This window comes from Pelophylax lessonae (genome assembly GCF_965119305.1).
Source record: "Pelophylax lessonae genome assembly, chromosome: 7".
NCBI classification, from domain to species: domain Eukaryota; kingdom Metazoa; phylum Chordata; class Amphibia; order Anura; family Ranidae; genus Pelophylax; species Pelophylax lessonae.
This window is the reverse complement of record NC_138774.1, coordinates 104,262,259-104,283,624: the sequence shown is the minus strand read 5'-3', so window position 1 is coordinate 104,283,624 and position 21,366 is coordinate 104,262,259. Positions and strand designations below refer to the sequence as shown.

General features: G+C 46.3%; 1 protein-coding gene across 1 annotated transcript in view; it reads left to right on the top strand.

Annotated features, from left to right (window-relative positions):
- The window catches only part of LOC309560856 (uncharacterized protein), a 75,441-nt gene that overhangs the window by 11,955 nt on the left and 42,120 nt on the right, over positions 1 to 21,366 (top strand). The window contains exon 2 of the mRNA XM_082264541.1: positions 10,593 to 10,977. Coding sequence (XP_082120667.1) covers positions 10,600 to 10,977 — 378 coding nt within the window. The 5' untranslated portion in view covers positions 10,593 to 10,599. The remainder of the gene's footprint in view (positions 1 to 10,592; positions 10,978 to 21,366) is intronic.

The following is a 21,366-nucleotide window of genomic DNA, read 5'->3' as shown; positions in this document are numbered from 1 at the left end:
CCTTGGGGCTACCTCAAGAGCTTATTGGTGTGTGAACCTGTTCTGGAAATGAGCTTTTCTATCTGTCTCCTAAAGTGTAATCCTCATCACTAGAATATTGGGAAGTGGCATGATAGCCAGGGTAAAATGGGATGTCCAGCTACAATCTTTGGAGTTCTGTGATCTTTTAATTTTATTATAGGTACTTCTATAGCAGTGTTTCCCAACTCCGGTCCTCAGGGCACACTAACAGGCCAGATTTTAAGTATTACCTTGGGGAGATGCAAACTAGTATACTGCAATCACTGAGCAGCAAATGATATCACCTGTGATGTATTTCAGTTTTCTTGCAAACCTGGCCTGTTAGTGTGCCCTGAGGACCGGAGTTGAAAAACACTGTTCTATAGCACCAACATTTTAAACAACCCTTTACATCCATATTGTACATTCACATCAGTCCCTGCCCTCCTCTGTGCCACAACATGACTCCCCGCCGACATCACATTACACCACAGGATACCCAACCCCCCCCACTTTGATGCCTATAGATAACTCTACGTAACTGACAACACAAACTAGCCCCCCCAACCGCTTTAGGACACCCCCCTCCGTAACACACAAAATCCCCCACACCTGCTGACACCACAGGATACCCCTTCTCTCCCCCCCCAATTAAAATCTCCCATACCTTGATCTTTGATATGCCACTTGTGCACATGCTCTCCAATAATCTCTGTAGCTGGTAGTGCGCTCACACATAGAGCAAAGCTGGTAATAATAGAGGTTTCTGGCCTGTACAGGGAAGCGGTGTACTGTGTGATCGGCGCCCTCTGGCAGTGGGCAGTATGAGGGGATCAGAACAGGAACTATCCGCTCGGGTGGTGGGAGTTGCTCACGCTTGATGCCGGTGGTGAATGGGCTGCCAAGCGCCTAGGCACCCGGGACGTAGTGTCTGGTCACTTCGCGACCTGGGCCCTGGGATTTGTCGAGCCCTGATCAAAGGTCTCTAACTCAACTTCATGCATGCACATACTAGGGTCAATTTATATAGGAGCCAAATAATCTGCAAGCATGTCTTTGGAGCGTGGAAAGAAAGTGGAGTACCCAGAGGAAACCCATAGAGGCACAGGAAGAACTCCATGCATAGAGTGTTGTGATTGAGATTAGAACTGACAACCCTAGTGCGGCCAGGTGGAAGTGCTAACCATTTAGCCACTATGCTGCCAGTATTATTGCCTTATCCCCTCTTTTGGCTTACATTCTGTCAATTTGGTGGATGTAGGTACAGGAAGTTATGAGGAATTCACCCCAAACCCCAATGTGGAAAAAGATCAGGCTTTGCGTACACTTGACTATCATTTACCATGGCCGCAGGAAAATGCAAAACAGTGCCACAATTTTGATGCAATTTAGCTGTGTTTTCTCACGGCCGGCAGTCAAAACGTTTCTTTCCTGAATGCAGTTCTTCCGCGTTAGGGAGATGGGAGGCTGAACCTAGGGTGGATTTGATTTAAATCAAGTCGATTTAAATCCGTTTTTAAAGAGCAACTGTCAACTCTGTCCCATAGCAACTCCTCTGACCCACTGTTGACTCACCGACAGTCCCATTCACTTTAATGGGATGGCTGGTGAGGCAGCAGTGACACAACAAGGTGCGGGATGGCAATTGGCTCAGAATTGACATGCAATTTGACATGTCAAATCGTATGTCAAATTGGACCAAGGTGAACGTGGGCTAAATGTAAGAACTTATTCTTGCTGGTAGTTAGAATCTTTAATATTTGCAAACAAAATGAAGGTTACCCATTTAGCCCCCGTTCACACTGGGGCGACCTGTGAGGCGACCTGGTCGCCTCACAGGTCGCCGCAGGTCGCCTCCCATAGGGAAGCTGCGGACCCGTTCTGATAGGAGCGACACAAGTCGCTCCGACTCAGAAAAAGGGTCCGGAGCTTCTTTGGGGCGACCAGGAGGCGACCGCCATAGACTTCAATGTTATGAAGTCCGTGGCGGCCGCTCCGAGGTCGCGGCGCGCTGCTCGCACCGCGTCGCCCCAGTGTGAACGGGGGCTTAGAATAATAAGCTGTCAGGTTAGTAAAACATAATCATACAGTTTGGTAGTGTACATAGATTTGCAAAACAATGGGATAAAGGAATATTCCTGAACTTTGTTTTATCTCATGGTTACTATGAAATTTTGTGAATGCATCACAGTGCATGCTTTCTTAGCTTGCAGAGCTTGGATTCATTGAATAAGTTTACCAAAATGTAAATCTTGCAGAATATAAGAGTATATTCTGCAAGATTTACATTTTGATAACCAATCGCCACCTTCAGGCTTTCTAAGGGCTTAAATTGTTGATTTCACAAGTCCCATGAGGCATTGCAAGGCTGACAGTTACAAGTATGACTCCACTAGAGGAATGATGGAACTTGTAGTTCCGCAACAGCTGGAGGGCTGCCATTTTGACACCCCTGCGGCCTAAGCTATTTGCTGAGAGGTATGCTGAGTCCATGGAATATTTTATATTTCGCCACAAGTTTTGGGTAAATTACAAATTTCTCTTTGTTCATTGACAGACACAGCTCCATATCTTCGTGACCGATGGCTTATGCTGCTCATCAGTCAAGAAGATATGGAGCTGTGTTTGTCAATGAACATCAGAGAAAAGGATTTAATGGTAAGACAAAAATCCCTTTTTCTGTAAAAAAAAAAAAAAAAAAAAAAAAAAAAAAACACTCAAATGATATATTGCTCAAACATGCCATGAGTGTATGTGAAATGACACCCAGATTGCAGATCTTACTTTTTGTCAAAAAATGTTTCCTTTTCTTTCTTTTTCTAAAACAAATGCGAGCTGCAAAATACTCACCATGCCTCTTAGCAAATATTTTGGGGTATCTACTTTCCAAAATGGGGTCATTTCGGGGGGGGGGGGGGGGGGGGGGGGGCGGTCATTTCAGGGGTTGTGCTATCTTGACATTTCAGGGCCTCCAAAACTGTGATAGGCAGTGAGGAAGTAAAATAAGCAATTTATTTACGCCCTTAAAAAAACCTAAAGGTGGTGATTGGTTTTCGGGGCCCTGTAGGCGGATAGGCTCCCAAAAGGTCTCGCTTGCGATATCCCTGTACTCAGGAGAAGCAGCAGAATGTATTTTGGGGCGTGATTCCACATATACCCATGGCATGTGCGAGCAATATATCATTAATATTCATACATTTTTCTGAAACTTCTAAATATAAAATATTCCATGGACTCAACACGCCTCTCCGCAAATAGCTTGGGGTAATTTGGGGGGTGTTTGAACTGTCCTGGCATTTTATGCCCAATATTAGAAGCTCATGCCACACATCGTCCACTCTTCTAACCACTTGAAGACCAAGCCTTTTCTGACATGTTTTGTTTACATGAGAAAATTTATTTATTTTTATTTATTTTTTTACTAGAAAATTACTTTGAACCCCCAAACATTTATTATATATATATAAACATTTTTTTATTTTATTTTTTTAAAGCAGGGGCCCTGCAGAACAAAATGGTGGGTGTTGCAATTCTGTTTGTTACAGTTTTTGGGCGGCAGAGATTTCCCAAACGCAATTATTTGGGGAAAAAAAACACTTTTTTTTAAAAAAAATTAATTCACAATGACACTATATATATATATATATATATATATATATATATATATATATATATATATATATATATATATATATATATATATATATATAGCCCAATTGTTTGGTAAAATATAAAAGATGATCTTATTCCGAGTACATAGATGCCAAACATGACGTGCTTTAAAAAAATTTTGCAGCGGCAACAAACTACGTACATTTTTAAAAGCCTTTACAGATTACCACTTTAGATTTACAGAGGAGGTCTCCTGCAGGAATTACTGCGCTTGATCTGACGTTTGCGGCGATACCTCACATGCATGCTGCAACTGCTGTTTACATCTGACACCAGTCCAATGCTTGCGTTCGCCTTTGCACACAAACACGGGGGGGGGGGGCAGGGGTGCTTGATTTTATTTTTGGCACCTTCCCTTTCATCATCATTTTTATGTGTTATCACAGGGAATTGAAATATCCCTGATATTTGGTTCAGTCCGCTGACTGTAGAGCTGATTGGAGACCAGAAGGGCTCCGATCATCTCCATGGCCTAAGATACCGGAAGCTACGAGCATTTCATGACTTCAGTTTCGCCAGATATAAACAGCGCCATTGGGAAATAGGGGAAATCATCTTATCACACCAATCTTGGTGTGGTCAGATGCATTAAGGGCAGAGGAGAGATCTAGAGTCTACTAGACCCCATATTTAAAAAAAAACAAAAAAAAACAAGTACTTGTCTCTACTTGTTGCTATCAAAATATTCACTGAACATGTGAGAGCCTCAGTACATCTGGTCAATGTGACGAAACACATAGGGCGGTGTCTAGTGTCATTGCTTCACTTGCGTCCTGCAATGCCTGTATCCACGGTTGAATGCCTTGTCTGACATGTATTGAATATTTTCTTCAATAAAATATCAGTTTTAACGATACTGCACTATGGAGGCTATTTTTTTCTATATCCATGTGGAGTCCCTACCATTGAGGGAAGGCGAGGGGAGAGGAGTTGCCCTTGAAAGCAATATATATATAAAGCTGAAATACCCCTGCAAAGGGGCCTGCTATCTGGTAAGTGTAACCCCATAGGGCACATGCGTGAGAGCACTCAGAGCCATGGCACCACGGGGTGTTTCCTGAAATTGTTAGTTTATTGCAGCTGTTCCCTATTGAAGCACTTTAATGGCACTTAGTTACAGTGGGGGCAGCAGCTAGATATTTATATTTATCACAGATCCATAGCACGGGATTATACATATAATTTGTACATGAAGTAAAGACTACATTTTCTGGTAGGTTTAAAACCACTGTCAGAATATTATGTTATCTGTGTCCTGTCCTGCCTGTGTGGGGACACAGACAGAATTTAAAGCCTTACAATTATCATTCCTACTTATATGCCATCCAAAACTATAAAAACTAATGAAGAAAAAAAAACATGGTCTCTAAACTCCCAAACCGCAGCAAAGCAAAATCCCCTCAAAACATGGTCCAATTTGCAGGAGTGAGGAAAAAACTCTTACTGATACCCATAGGCAAATGAATAATTCCTTTATTCAATAACGTTAACATTTTTGGAAACTTGCAGAATTGGGCACATCCCTTGCTTTTATCAGGCCATTCATGATCATTTAAAGATGGATACTTCCTTTTGTTATTGGAGGAAAGGGGCATGATATTTCCTAACAAAGTTTAGGAATAGACAAAAGTATCTGTATCCCTGCAGTTCTCTGCATTAAATTTAGACCGTTTTGTCTTACTGGTCACAAGTCTTTTCTGATGGTCTAATTAGTCATGGAGTTAGTCTTTGATGACTTCACCAGGAGCCTGGGGGAAATATGGCTGCAGCACGAGATCCAGTGTCAGGAGTTCAGACATGTGATGCATTTTAGCAGAATATACGTACATATCATTTGCTAATCGGCTGCTTCTCTTATGAACACGTCAACATCTCAAAACAACGGCCTGCAGGCGCATATGTGCCAGAAAATAGGGTTTGGATGCTTAATGTGTCTGGAATGTTGGAGCTGGCATTTTGTGCAGATAAAAGCCTTACAAGAAAAACATATCACTTCCAGTATGAGCTGTTAGAATGTTTGTTTCTGGGATTTGTGGTATTTTATTAGGATCAGACGACAAATTGTCTTGTGTCTATTTTGAGTCCAGGTTCACATTTCCCATATTTATTATCTGCCACAGGTTTGCTGTGTTTTCTTATTTGGTTATAATTGCCTACCTCACCCAACCCACCCCCCCCCCCCCCATTTTTGTAGGTATTTTTTTTACTATGCTCTTCTAGCAGCATTTTTCCGATTTTAATGGTTTGTGTGGACAGTTAAAGCCCTTTCACATGAGTGGTCCATATTTCAGGCTGATCGGACCCTCTATTCTCTCCTGTAGAGGGTGGGTGTAAATGGGTGGGCGATGGGGACCCATTTGGATGGCAGTCGGGTGTAAACGGACAGGCAGTTAATTTACATCCGACCACCCATAGAGGAGAGTGGGTCTGTCTCTGTGTCCGCTCTGCATAAGCCTTCTGCTTGCTCAGCAGGAAACAGAGGACATATTCCCTGCTGAGCAAGCAGTCCATCCTGTGTGGAAGGGGCCTTAAGCAGCTCTTTACCCTCTTTCATAAGCGTGTCCCATGTTTAAAGGTAGTTCCTCTCTCTTAAATTTTTAGAAATTGCCTTTTTTTATAATTACCTTTTTTGTTTTATAATTTCCCACCACCTTTGTATTGGTCCATCAAAGTGATGTATGTATAAAGGATGTCCCGTTGACTCCTGGGATATTGATGTCCTCAATCCCCCAGGAGTCAACGAGCATCCTCTGCTTCTGGCATTTCATTATTTCAAAGCCTGAAATGCCACGATTACAGGCAGAGTTGCCTCTGCTACTTCCGGGTTCCCTGTGAACAAATTGCCATAACAGGGCGAGAATGTGGGCTGAGTACTTGTTGGATGTCGGTACTGATAAGTTACACTGTCCTGCATAACTGTTCGAGATGTACAAAGGTGGCCATACACCTTTTTTTTTTTTTTTTTTTTTTTTTTTTCTTTCTTCCTCCATTAAGCTTAGCATGTGAAGATCACATCCAAGATTACTTTCTGGTTAATGTTACAGTAATAGGTCTTAACAGTAATTGAAAATATACTTAATTTATGTAATGGATATTTTATTCTTGGCAAGGAAGCAGCAGCTGTAAAAGATAATCTCAAACCTAAAAGCCTCAGGCATTCCAGGAACAGATCATGTGAAGAAAGTAAAGTCTATGATGAAGGTGATAATCTGCTGTGAAATAAACAATGTCTACAGTCTAGCTTCTACAGCATTTTTTTTTTTTTCTTATGTCTGCTTGTTTTCCATACCCAAGAGGAAAGGGAAATAAATAGGACTAGCCAGTACCTGACAGCTAATGATCGATTAAATTGGTAAAACAGAATTAAGCCTGGTTTGCAAGAGTTGGCGGAATTTCGATCGGAGTGTACCCCTCTTTGTTCAAACAGTGCTGCTGCAAAAACCAGCATTCAAACAGCCATTGGCTGTAGCGCTGATCTTCGTATTTGGAGTCCCGGCTGTCAGATAACAATAGTACAGTGGAAGAGATTCCTGCATACCCCTCAACCGCTTCTTGAACAAAAAAAAAAAAAAACTGCACGTGTTTTCGCAGCTTTAGGGATGAAGTTGAACCATCTTAAAATGGAGTCCAAAATTCCCAGTAGAACTCTATATAGGTTTCTTTTCTACAAAAAACAGTCAGTATCTGGTGTGACCACCATTTGCCTCATGCAGTGCAATATATCTCTCTCACATAGAGTTTATCAGGTTGTTGATTGTGGCCTGTGGAATGTTGCTCCACTCCTCTTCAATGGCTGTGCGAAGTTTCTGGATATTGACAGGACCTGGAACACGCTGTCGTATACGCCAATCCAGAGCATCCCAAACATGCTCAATGAGTGACATGTCCGGTGAGTATGCTGGCCATGCAAGAACTGGGATGTTTTCAGCTTCCAGGAATTGTGTACAGATCCTTGCAACATGGCGCCATGCATTATCATGCTGCAACATGAGGTGATAGCCGTGGATGAATGGCACAACAATGGGCCTCAGGATCTCGTCACGGTATCTCTGAGCATTCAAAATGCCATTAATAAAATGCACCTGTGTTCGTTTTCCATAACATACGCCTGCCCATACCATAACCCCAACTCCACCATGGGCCACTCGATCCACAGCATTGACATCAGCAAACCGCTTACCCACATGATGCCCTGTATAGTGAAAATTGGGGTTCATCCGTGAAGAGAACACCCCTCCAAAGTGCCAGACGCCATCGAATGTGAGCATTTGCCCACTCAATTTGGTTACGACAACAAACTGCAGTCAGGTCGAGATCCAGGTGAAGACAACGAGCATGGAGATGAGCTTCCCTGAGATGGTTTCTGACAGTTTGTGAAGAAGTTCTTTGGTTATGTAAACAGATTGTTGCAGCAGCTGTCTGGGTGGCTGGTCTCAGACGATCTTGGAGGTGGAAGATGCTGGATATGGAGGTCCTGGGCTGGTGTGGGTATGCGTAGTCTGCGGTTGTGAGGCCAGTTGGATGTACTGCCAAATTCTCTAAAACTCCTTTAGAGACAGTTTATAGTAGAGAAATTACCATACAATTCATGGGCAACAGCTCTGGTGGACTTTCCTGTAGTCAGCCTGCCAATTGCACTCTCCCTCTAAACTTGCAACATCTGTGGCATTGTGCTGTGTGATAAAACTGCAGAAAGAAGCTGGATAGGAGGACCTGTGGGGGCTGCTGCATATGAAGGAAGCGATCTCTCCATTTTCCTCCTACAAGTTCTGCAAGCCTGCTTCTCCTCCTCTTCCCTCCCACAGGCATTTAAAGGCTGCATTAGGAGACTAGAGATCCAATTACTCTATATGCAGCCACTCCTATACATTTTTGAAAAGTAAATGAACATGCCACCATTGGCAGTCAGGCACTCACTTTCTCACCGGTCTGGCTCCTGGTGTCTGTGAAAGGCAGCAGCAGTGACACCTATCCTGACATCAGGCGATGGGGTCTCATTCAGCTCCTCCCCCTTCAAGGTAATGGGTAAGCTGTCCTGTAGTTTCCGCCCCGACAGCTGAATCGACTGGGTGGCTGGCCGGGTGAGCAGCATGGGCTCAAGGAGCAGCCCAGCTGCTGCATCTGCCTTTGGCCCCTCAAGGAAATGCGACCCTGTTTTCTGCCTGGTGTCAACAGTGAATGGGCTGACAAAAATTCCAGGTGCCATGGAGACCTGGCACCTGGGATTTTTCAAGCCCTTAACTTATTACTCCAGTTAGCTTTTGTTGGTAGTAGTCTGCACACTTGGAATCCAACTGTTTAATATTCGTTTAGAGGTGTTCTTTAAAGCTATATAAATAAGGCACCTAAACATTTTAAGACTGCTGTTGATAAGAAACATCAGCTGATATGAACCATGCCTTGCAAAAAGGAGCTCCCTGAAGACATACGATGAATAGTTGATCTGCATAAGGCTGGAACCGGATACAAAGTGATGAGGCATCCAACAGACAAATTGTCCATAAATGGAGACAATTTGGTACTGCGGCCAAAGAGGACTGTTAGAGGTTTTTTTTTTTTTCCTAAACAAGATTTATTTATTAAAGAAAGGTATAAAACCAGCACAGTACAATTAGCAAAGAAGAGAACAATGTTTGGCATGGCAGAGTAACAAAACCGTAGCATGACCTAGTGGATATAAAAAGTGTACACACCCCTGTTAAAAGGTCAGGATTCTGTGATGTAAAAAAAAAAAAGTCAACGATAAATCCAGAACTTTTTCCACCTTTTTAATGTGACCTATAAAGTGTACAACTTAGTTGAACAACAAACTGAAATCTTTTAAGTGGAGGAAAGTAAAAATTAAAAACTAAAATAATATGGTTGCATACGTGTTCACACCCATAAACTTAACAGTTTGTTGAAGCACCTTTTTAATTTTATTACAGTACTGTCTTTTTGTCTGTCTTGTCTGTGCACACCTTTTTATAAACTTTTATAAGGTGGATTTGTTGGCATCTTCGGATGCCTCTTTTGGCCACAAGGTTTTGCAGGCTGCTGTTTTTTTAAGAGAATGTTTTTTTGTTATTCTCTTAGGGGTCTTTTACCTGGGTGAACTCCATGTTGCCCAGTTGGCTGTTTAGCCTCTTGGAGTTGACGTTACTGCCTGGTTGCATTTTTCCCACCCCTCATGCCTATACTGCTTTGGGAGGTCCCACTCAGCTCATGGAGATAAGGCTGCGTCCGTCGATGGATGGTAGAGAAAATAAGATTTTTGTATCTTACTGCAAAATCTTTTTTTCTTTGATGTCCGTCGACAGACGCAGCACCCACCCCTCTGTATGGGGATGGTTCTTTTGTCTTCACTGCTTGCAACTAAACTGATGTGTTGGGCTGTGGCAGTGCTAGGCTGTGGCAGTGGGGGTTACGCCTGGAAGGACAGCCCTGTGGGTGTGTACATGTTAAAGGTTTTGTACTAACGTACTGCCTAGACTACTCCTGCAGGTGGCAGCATAACCCACTCAGCTCATGGAGATGAGGCTGCGTCTGTCGACGGACATCAGAGAAAAAGATTTTACGGTAAGATCTTACAAAAATCATATTTTTTCTTCGTAAGAAAAGGCCATTCTAGCACATAGCAACAGTTATGACCATGAAATCCATTAATAGGAGCTCTAAGTGATACATAATTTTCCCAAGTAGAGGATGGGCATAGTACGACTGTTAGTTTTTATATTAAATTGAGATGGTTAAGATGACCAGACATTTCTTTAGATAATAATACTCATTGGTAGACATGTAGTTGGACTTTTAGGTTACCTAATTGGTGTTGTTCCCAGAGTTTAGCTTTCACGCTTTCAGATGTAACCATGCATACACATTTCAGAAAGTGAACATGTTCTAAACTTTACACTGATAAGTATATTGTCTTTATTTCACAGGTTGGAAATGCCTCACTGCTTTGCCTATGGCTGCACCAACCATAGTGGTAAGCTTCCATTGGCGGTCTTCATGCACTCTTTCCCCAAAGAGCTGCCACTAGCAGAGACATGGGTACACCACAGTCGCACCGATGTGGGCAACGTGAGGGAGTTTGTGCAGGACACCTTAATGAAGAACCCCGGGCATTATGTACTGTGTTCAGAGCACTTTGAAGAGGAAATGTTTGAATTAAGCAGTGATACTCCTTTGATTTCATCTGAACCAAACCATAAATGGACGAGACGGAAACTGAAGGTGAATGCCGTGCCTACAGTTTTTGCTACTGGTGCTCCTAAGCTGCGCAGACAAGCAGCTTATCACTTGAAAATACATGAAAGAAAACAGGTAATTTGATGGCCATCTTGTTTAAAGTAGACTTTTAGGCAAAACTTTGTTTTTTTACTTTTGGATAAGAGTTTGGGAGGGTAATAACCAATCAGTTTTTTTTTGCCATCTGTCTCCCATAATTTTGAAGAGATTTCCTACCACTTCTTGTTTTTGCCCCACGGCTAAAACAGGAAGTGGGAGGAAATCTCTTCAAATTATGGGAATCCCTTGGGGCCCCCCAGACCACCAGAACTACCATTTTTTTTTTTTTTTGGGAAGATTTCACATTTAGTATGAGGGCAGCCCAAATTTTGGAATTTTCTTTTACTTTCACCGTGAATGATGAGGTTAAATAGAACAAATGGGGTGAATTTCCTTACCGGGGACACAAACGCCAATACAAACCCAACTGGCGTTCTAATGCATCTCCACTCTGTCCAAAACGAATAAAAAATGGCCTTTTAGGCCCCTTTCCCACTAGTGCGACTTGTCCCGCGATTTTGGACCTCAAAATCGCATAAGTCATTTTCCATTATTTTCAATGAGCCCTATTCATATCAGTGCGTTTTGAAGTCGCACCAACTTCAAAGTAAGTTCCTGCACTACTTTGGCACGATTTTAATGCGTTTTGAGGTATATAGCCCTGAGCCATTGCTCAAAATCGCGGCAAAATCGCGTCGCATAAGTGTGAAAGGGGCCTTAGTTAGACTTCATTATCTACACGGCTACCATGTTTTGTTTGTTTTTAATATAGCCTACTGATTCATGAATTTATAGTCTGGTGGAATGGACAGACTGTCTGTAGCTATCAGTCAGGTTGCTGCTTTTTCATATTTATTCCTAGTGTATAAAAGGTACATATTAAATGTGATTGAGCATTGAAGGCCAGAATTTATTTTTTTATTTTTTTGCATTCTCTGCTTTTTAGGCATCATAGTTTTTTTGCCTTTTTTTTTTTTTTTTGTAAATGAACTACATACTAATGCGGTTGTCATGTAAAACAGACCACGCTTAATTTCACGTTTGCAAGCCTTCTTAGCAGTGTTTGCAGCAACTTGACTCTTAAGGAGCGATTTACAGTAAAACTGTTGCACACAGATTCTGGGGCAGCTGTGCATGGTAGCCAATCAGCGTCTATCTTCATCTTGTTCAATAAGGCTTTAACAAAACCTGGAAGCTGATTGGTTACTATGCAGAGCCACACCAGATTCTGTGTGCACCAGTTTTTGTAAATCTCCTCCTTTAAAGTGATCCTAAACACACACTGTTTTTAATTTACATTGTCCCTTCTATTTTTGCATATGGATGACGACACTAATTATTTATTTTAATTTGAGCCTTCTTTCCTAAATTGTATATACAGCTGTCGCATGACCCAGCCTGTCTGTAGAGAAATCGTGACAGGAGGGGCTTCCTGTCCTCTGCTGCTGGTCACATAATTAAAAAAAGAAAAAAGGCTTTGGGATACAGAGATTAATATAAATAATTCAAAAAAATTATATTTCTCTGTCGCTCATTGACAGACGCAGGACTCCTATCTTGATATCAGTAGGGTATTGCTGCCCCCTACAGGAGTAGGACACTAGGCAGAAAAAGACTTCTGGCTACATGTATGGGCAGTCCCCAAGGGGTATAACCTCTCTCTTCCTGCTATAGGATGTCAGTTTTTCTCTGCCTAGTCAGGAGTAAGGACCTAAGTTCCTTGCTGGGATATCTGGTTCTGGCAAGCTTTTTAGATAATTTACTTTTAGCTAGATTTTTTTCTCCAGTTGTTCCTGTGAGATCTACAAGCAATTATGCCGGATCTGGGCGACGGGCTGGATGTTGAGATCCAGTGTCACCCCAGCCGGCCTACGAGCACGTGCAGGCCCTAGCTTCACGCTGGGTCGGCCGCGACATAGTCCCACTGGACGGGGACTGGCCCACGGGTTAAACGTCTCGCCTGGTCGCATACGACCGGTCTGTGACCAAGTCGCAGCGTTTCTATTGGCCGACATCCCCCCCCCCCCACTACAGCGGCGAGGGGTTCTGTCAGGAGTTGGCGCCCGCCTGTTCCGGTATGGTAAGTAACTGTTCCCCCTTTTCCTCGTGGTCTGGTTCTGGGGTGGACGCGGGCCCCTCCCTGGGACAGTCGGACCCCCGTTCTCCGGGTTCCCCTCTGTTCCACTGTGCACCCCCCACCTATGGTGCCCCCCTTCCTACCACCCCCCCCCCTTTTCCCCCCTCCTGGTGGGTCTCTGTCGCATGGGGATATGTGGGGAGACTGGATCTGCGTGCAGGCCGCTAAGGGGGCGTGGGGTCCCGCCGATGCGGACGGCCATTGTGCGGGGGGGGTTCCTACCTGGCTCCCCAGGGCCCACCTGCCGGTCGTTCGCCTGTCAGTCAGGAGTGGGGCCCCCGGAGGCCCCCTCACTATTGATGCACTTTCGGCGGTCCTGGAGTCATTTGTGTCCCGGGTGAAGGTTTCAGGGGCGTGGTGCTAAAAAAACAACCTCTGCCTGTCCTCGTCTGATGCCTCAAATTCGGAATCTGAACCGTTAGCTGCTGACACAGGTCTCCCCTCGTTCCCCGTGTCCTCTGATAGTGAGGATGACCTTTCTGTCTCCGCTGTCGCGCAAGACAAGGTGCTGGTGGACGCACTGATACGCAGGTTGCCTTTTGGCACTCGCAAGCCCTCCAGGGTGACAAAAGTTTTTTTCCTTTTTCCCGCATGCTTTGACGATATCATTAAGAAAGAGTGGGGGCGGGGGCGTGGCCGGCAGCCGAGGACGATGGCCGCGTGAGAGTAGAGCTCCGTATCCTTCGGTTCTTCTCCAGCGTGCATAAGCGACGAGGGTAAGCGACACCAGCCTGGTTACCCACCTGAACCCTCTCTCCACACCCGCTGGCCATGGGGAAGCGAAAAAACCACGGGAAGCCCCGCAAACTTACAGACTTTTTTGCCTCCACCAGCACGCCGCGCTCTCAAAATGGCGCCGCGGCCTGCTCACAGCGCAGCGGGGCTAACGAGCCCCGGGGAGGTGGCTTGGCGGGCTCTCCTTCCCAGGCTCCTCAATCCCCGGGCTCTGGACATAGGTCTCCCCCGGGTCCCTCTCCATCTGACAGCCCGAAGAAGGCAGCTCCACGGCGCTCTTCCGAACATCATTATGTGGGGGATAGCAGGGCGGGAGACATTTCCCAGGACAGCACTCTGGAATTTTATGAGCATATCAGAGACTTTCCTACCACGGGGCAGCCTCTCAACGATACCAGGATGAAGGAAATGCTCCTAACATTCACTGGCTCGCTATACAGAGATCTTATGTCCTGTGTTACACATCTCAGAACCGATGTGACAGGCCTGGGAGACCGAGTAGATCATGTGGAGGTGAAGATGGCCGATTTCTCGGTGGCTCATAACGAGCTGGTGGACGCTCACAACGACACATCGGATGAGGTGGAGACACTTAAAGCTAAATTGGCCGACTTGGAGGACAGAAATCGGCGCAACAACATTAAGCTGCGGGGAGTGGCGGAAACTGTTCCTCCTACTGAACAGGCTTTCATAATGGCCCTGCTGCCTGACACCTTAACTGGTGAGGTTATTGTGGATAGAGCTCATCGCCTGCCCAAGCCCCAGCATCTGCCTGAAAAAGTGCCCAGGGATGTCATAGCGAGGATCCATTTTTTTCATGTGAAGGATGACCTCATGAGAATGGCTAGGAAGACATCCCCTCTCCCTGACCCATACCAAGGGATCACTGTGTATGCGGATCTCTCTCAGTACACGATGGCTGCCCGCAAGAAACTGATTTCATTGACGAAACTGTTCAGGAACAACAAGGTAGTCTACTCGTGGGGGTACCCCATGAAATTGCTTATCGTACGAGAAGGCCGCACTTATGCTATCCGTACAGAGGAGGAGGGATTTCGCCTGGCTAAGACTTGGGGCCTGTTGCCTGATCCGGAGGCTTCTATGCAAGTGTCCAACTCTCCCTCACACTTGGATCCGGAATGGTCCTTGGTAAAGTGATCCTGCACTACCCCTACGACAGGGGGTCTGTGGCATAGAAGGGGGTGATAATCCTCGCTTTTTCTGTGGGCTGGTGTACAGGAGGGAACTGGAGGGTGGGAGCTGTTTCCCCCCTACCCACTACTTGCGATTGAGTTCGCATGATGGGGTTTACCCCATACTCTACCTGTGTTATGTTTTGTGATGTTTTTTGGACTTGTGTTTTTGTTTTCCTTTGTTTTTTCAGCCTCCTTACAAGCACCGACTTGAACGTGGACTTTGGACTTTCCTCATGTGCTCAGTACACTCCCGCAGTAGGGAGGTTTCATGGCTCTGCTCCAGTGGACGGATTTGCTGGGTATGGTGAGAGTATACTCAGTGACTCCCTGCTTTTTTTTGATGACCATTTTCTCTTTTATGACGTTGGCCTCATCCTTGGGATGACCCTTACTCGTTTATATTTTAAATTCTCATGCCACTAAAGTTTGTTACTTTAAATGCCCATGGGTTGAACAGCCCCTTTAAGCGGCGGTCTCTTTGGAGGGAGGCTCGCAGTCTTAGGGGGGATGTTCTGTGTGTGCAGGAGACCCATTTTGCGAAATCTAAACAGCCTAAATGCTCAGATAAGCGATACCCCCACATTTTCACGGCCTCTGGGGCGACCAAGCGAAAAGGGGTTCTAATAGCGGTATCTCACTCTGTGGCGTTTCAGCTGCATGACACGATTGTGGATGACGCAGGTCGTTATTTAGTACTCATATGTGACATTAACAATGTCACATATACTATCGTTAATGTATATGCGCCTAACCAACGCCAAATCAAATTTCTACGATCACTGGTTAAGAAAGTGGATCGAGTCAAGAAGGGTCTCCTGCTATATTGTGGGGACTTCAATTGTATAACTGACGCTTCCTTGGACTGTACCCTCCCTCAGAGGCATGCACGAACCACGCTACAGAGGTTCTTGCACTCTTCTGATCTCTATGACCTGTGGCGATGTGTCAATTCCACTGAGAGGGACTACACGTATTTTTCGGCACCCCATCAGTCGTACTCCAGACTGGATCTTTTTGTGGCAGACCTGTCTGTACTGCGTCTGGTGGAGTCCGCCACTATTCATACCATTTCCTGGTCTGATCACGCCCCGGTCTCTGTGGTGGTCGCGGAGAAGCACAATGAGGTGCCTGTACACTTGTGGCGGAACAACGTTTCTATTCTCCGGGACCCCGGCCACGGGGAGCGGTTGCGGGGTCAGATTGAGGACTTTTTCCAACATAATGATAGGTCTGACACGGACATTTTTACCTTGTGGTGTGCACATAAAGCGTATGTTCGGGGCCTGCTCCTACAGCTGGCCTCTAGAGTTAAAAGGGAACGTGCAAAGGCTATGTCCTCTCTCATGTCTAAACTTAAGGACCTAGAGACGAGACATAAGGCCACTCCTACACCTACATTGCTGCTGGAACTTAATTATTGTAGAGCGCAGGTGAGAACTAAATTGCTGGAGGAACACCAATCTTTGCTGTTTCGATCTAAAGCGCGGTTTTATGCTTCTGGAAATCGCGCGGGTAAGATGTTGGCCAACTATCTTCGGAAGAGGCAACAACAGGCTAAATTATCCTCTTTAAAGGATCCTCACACCTCTCGCACTGTCTACCACCCGTCTGAGATAGCTAATGCCTTTGCCAAGTACTATACTGATCTTTATAATCTAAAGGACGATGCGACTTCGCCGCAACCGTCGGCGGAGGGCATACAGAGGTTCTTGGCAAGATTGAGCCTGCCCACGGTCTCGGAAGAGATGTTGGCGAGCTTAAATGCCCCTATTACGGACCAGGAGATTGAGATGGCTATTGGCTCTCTGCCTCCTGGTAAGTCACCGGGGGCGGATGGCTTTTCAGCTGAATATTTTAAGATCTTCGGCTCTATCGTAACGCCATACTTAGGCCGGGTGTTTAATGCCGCTATGACCAGATCGTTTTTCCCTGCAGAGATGCTCCAGGCTGTCATAGTGGCGCTGCCGAAACCGGGGAAGCCGCCTGATGCTCCACAGAATTTCCGCCCCATATCCTTGCTGAATTCTGATCTGAAGCTTTATGCAAAGATATGGGCGCAAAGACTAGCGAAGGTCACACCCTTACTAGTGCGGAGTGATCAGGTTGGATTTGTTACGGGCAGGCAGGCCCCCGATGGAACTAGACGGATGTTTGATCTTCTGTCTGTGGTGGAAAGTCGCAGGGTGCCCTCGGTGTTCCTGACGCTCGATGCGGAAAAAGCGTTTGATAGGGTTCACTGGGGGTACCTAAAGGCGACGTTAACGAAATTTGGGCTTCGGGGTCCTGTCTGCTCGGCCATTTCGGCCTTGTACACTACTCCCTCAGCTAGGGTCTTTACTAGCACAGCTATGTCGGACACCTTTACGATCACAAATGGCACCCGCCAGGGGTGTCCTCTGTCTCCCCTGATCTTCTCCCTAGTTATGGAGCCACTGGCGGAGGCCATTCGGTGTGACCCATCCATATTGGGTGTTAGGGTGGGAGACAGGGAACATAAAATAGGGTTATTTGCAGATGACGTCCTACTCACTCTGACCTCCCCGCCCTCGTCCTTGCGCAACCTGGCTAGGGTGCTGGAGGAGTACGGGGCGGTCTCGTATTATAAATTGAATACTACCAAGTCCCAGTGCCTCCCGATGTATATCCCCTCTAGAGATCTAGAGGCGTTGAGAACAGAACATCCCTTTCAATGGGCTTCTAAGTCCTTGTTATATCTGGGTATACAGTTATCATTTCCAACAGCCTCTACATACTTGATTAATTACTCTGAATTAACTAAGATAGTGCATAGGGATCTGTCTCACATTGCCCAACACGAACTGTCGTGGGTGGGCAAAGTGGCGGCGTTCAAAATGCTGGTACTACCCAAAGTATTGTACTACTTTAGAGCGATACCTATAATCGTTCCGCAACATTTCTTTAATGACATGGACAAGCAGCTTAGGAAGTTTTTGTGGAACGGGAAAGTACCCAAGCTTTCCTACTCTACCCTGCGCAGGCCTAGGAGCTGGGGGGGAGTGGGAATGCCGGATCTTAGAAGTTATCAGGCAGCAGCCCTCCTGGATCAGGCTAAGGAATGGTGTACTCCCCACTCCGATAAGTTGTGGGTTATCATTGAGAGGGCCCTGGTAGCTAATAGAGACCTTCCCTCCCTACTAATAGCGGCTCAAACTGGGCGGAGTCTCCAACTTCCTGGAGTTCCGGCCATTCAGGCTACAGTTCATGGATGGGGGGCTCTGCGACAGGTGTCTGGAATTCCTACCTTGCCTAAAGACCTCACACTGGCTTCCTACGAATTTCTCATTCCCTCGCTGAGGTGTCCCAGCCCTGGTGCCCAGCGCTCCCTTACCTATTCCCAGGTCCTGTCCTCCTCCACCCCCTATGATTTTTTTTTTCTGGCACAACTGCGACATTACCACCTGAGGTTCCCGGAACTGCGAGTTCAGGTACCTCAGGAGGTGTGGGAGTACCTCACTTCGGGGAAACCGAGAGCTGGCGGGTTGTCTTGGTTCTATAAAGTATTGAGGCAACCTAAGGCCCAGTCCAAACTGAAGTGTATGTTATCATGGGAAAGGGACCTTGATGCAGAATATTCCATTGGGGATTGGCAGGCAGCTGTACAATCCTCTTTTAAATATACGCACTGCACTAACCACTGGGAAGGGGCTCTTAAAATATTGCATAGGAGCTACCTTACTCCATCCAGACTGGTCCATATGTACGAGGACTCTTCAGATGCTTGCTGGAGAGAATGTGGAGCGAGGGGCACTGTACTCCATACTTTTTGGGAATGTAGGAAACCACGGAGCTACTGGGTGGCCATCTACGCTTTGGTGGCCACGGTTACAGGACTAAAAATACCTATGACGCCGTCATTGGCCCTACTGAATTTAGGCATTCAGTCCGTCCCGAATGAACATAGATGTATTATCTCACATATTTTAACGGCGGCTAGAACTAATGTAGCGGCGGCATGGAAGTCTACCAAAATCCCTACGGTCTATGAAGTCATCAACCGAGTGAAAATAATTCACTCATATGAAAATTTTTTTTTTTAGCTCGGGAAATAATTTCCAGACATTCCAGCAGCAATGGAGGGGGTGGCTAGATAAATACCCTAATTGAGCACGTTTGCTATTCACTTGCTTGTGAATTGGTATTGCTGATTGTTTACTGAATACAGGAGGTTTTGTTTGTTTGGACTGTCCAGTTGATAGTCTACTGGTTTTCAACATTTGAGTGTTATCTACTCCATTCTTGTTATGTATCCTATCACAGCAGAGTCTTCGGAGACCGGTTCTATCCCATGCTCCCGGTTAGCCGGGAGGAAGAGATATGGGATATAGGACTAGTGTACTGGGGACCCATGGACACTTGCTGGAGATTTGGCTGGGGGGGGTGGGAGCCCGGGGGGCATGGGCACAGTATGCTCCCGAAGGGGTGCCGAGCTCCTTGGGTTTCTCACCTGGGCCCTTTGGGGCAACCCGGCTATGTCGCCTGGCACGGGCTTGAGGTTCCCTAGGGAATTGGCTAGAACTCTGAGGGGCTCTGTGTAATGTATGTACAAGTTGTGATATGAGCTATATTTTCTCATGTTGTATTATCCTGTTCTATGCAATGCTAACGAAATATGTTATTGTATGTTGAAAATCTTTAATAAAAACTTATTGAAAAGAAGAAAGAGTGGGAATGCCTGCAAACGCCCCTCTGGGATGCCTAAGCAGATTGGTAAGCGCTTGCTCTTGCCGTTTGAGAAGTCCCTCATTAAAAAGTGGACGGTGCCGCCTACGGTGGATCCACCGGTCTCCAGGCTGAATAAAGCTACTGTGACCCCGGGGGAGGTCTCCCCATCCTTTAGGGATCCGGTTGATCGTAGGGCGGAGTCTGTGTCCCGCACTATGTTCTCCCTGGCGGGGTCTGCCTTCAGACCGGTGTTTACCATTGCCTTGGTTTCGCAAACATTAACGGAATGGACCAAGTTACTACGCCGTGACCTGGAGGGGAGAAACCTCCCCCCTGCCGTGTCGGAGTTGCTGGACCAGATGGTGCAGGGGCTGCAATTTGTTTGCGACGCCGCACTGGATACTGCTCCAATGCTGGGACGTTTGTCATTTTCGGCGGTGGTCCTCCGGCGCATGCTGTGGCTGAAGTCCTGGTCGGCGGATCAGGCTTCTAAAAAAAAAAGCCTTGACTGGTCTCCCTTTTCAGGGGGATCGCCTGTTTGGTGCTATCTTGGATGATATTATCAAAGGTCTCACTGGGGGCAAGAGCACCTTTCTCCCACAGGCTGCCAAGGGTAAGGACCCTCGACGCAGATGGGGACCCTCCTTTTCAGCCACAAGAAGTTTTTTCGTTCCTCTGGAGCGGTCGACAAGGCGAAACTCTTCAAGGCCTCCTCGGGGGGGTTCCAAACAACCCTGGTCTGGTAAGCAGAAATCAGGTTCCTCCAGACCGGAGGACAAGTCCGCTTCGGCCTGAAGATGCCTTCTTTGCCGATTCCCGGATCCGTGGCTCTCCAGGATTCAAGACAAATGGGTTCATGAGGTCATAGGGTCGGGTTACAAGATCGAGTTGCGATCAGTTCCACCGGTAAGGTTCTTCCTTCCAATGTGAGACTGTCCCCGGATCGCCTAAGGGCTTTGTTGGGGGCTGTACAGGACTTGGTACAACAGGGTGTAATAGTTCTGGTTCCGTGTGGGGAACGTTTTCGGGGCTTTTACTCAAATCTGTTCACAGTGCCCAAAAAGAAGGGCAAGGTGCATCTGATTCTGGACTTAAAGGCGCTAAATTGTTTTGTCCAGGTGCAAAAGTTCAAGATGGAGTCCATTCGCCCGGTGGTGGCCTCCCTGCATCAGGGGGACTTTTTGGCCTCAATAGACATCACAGATGCCTACCTTCACATTCCCATTTACGCAGGACACCAGCTTTTCTGCGCTTTGCGGTGGGAGAGGACCATTATCAGTTTGTGGCGTTACCCTTTGGTCTCGCCTCTGCTCCCCGGGTCTTCACAAAGGTTTTGGCTCCTGTTCTGCCGCTGTTGCGGCAATGGGGGATATCGGTCCTGGGCTACCTGGACGACCTCCTCCTCTGTGCGGAGTCTCCGCAGGCTCTGATTTCAAATTTGGAGATCACCATGACCTCTCTGGCAGAGTTCAGGTGGCTTGTGAACCTGCAGAAGTCGTCCTTGGTCCCCTCCAGAAGACTGGACTATCTGGACCTGACTTTGGATGCGTCCTTGGCCAAGGTGTTTCTTCCTGCGGAAAAACTTCAGAAAATCCAAACTGCGACTCAGCTGTTGCTGTCCGCCAAATGGTCGTCCCTTCGGACCTGCATGAGGGTTCTGGGACTGATGGTGGC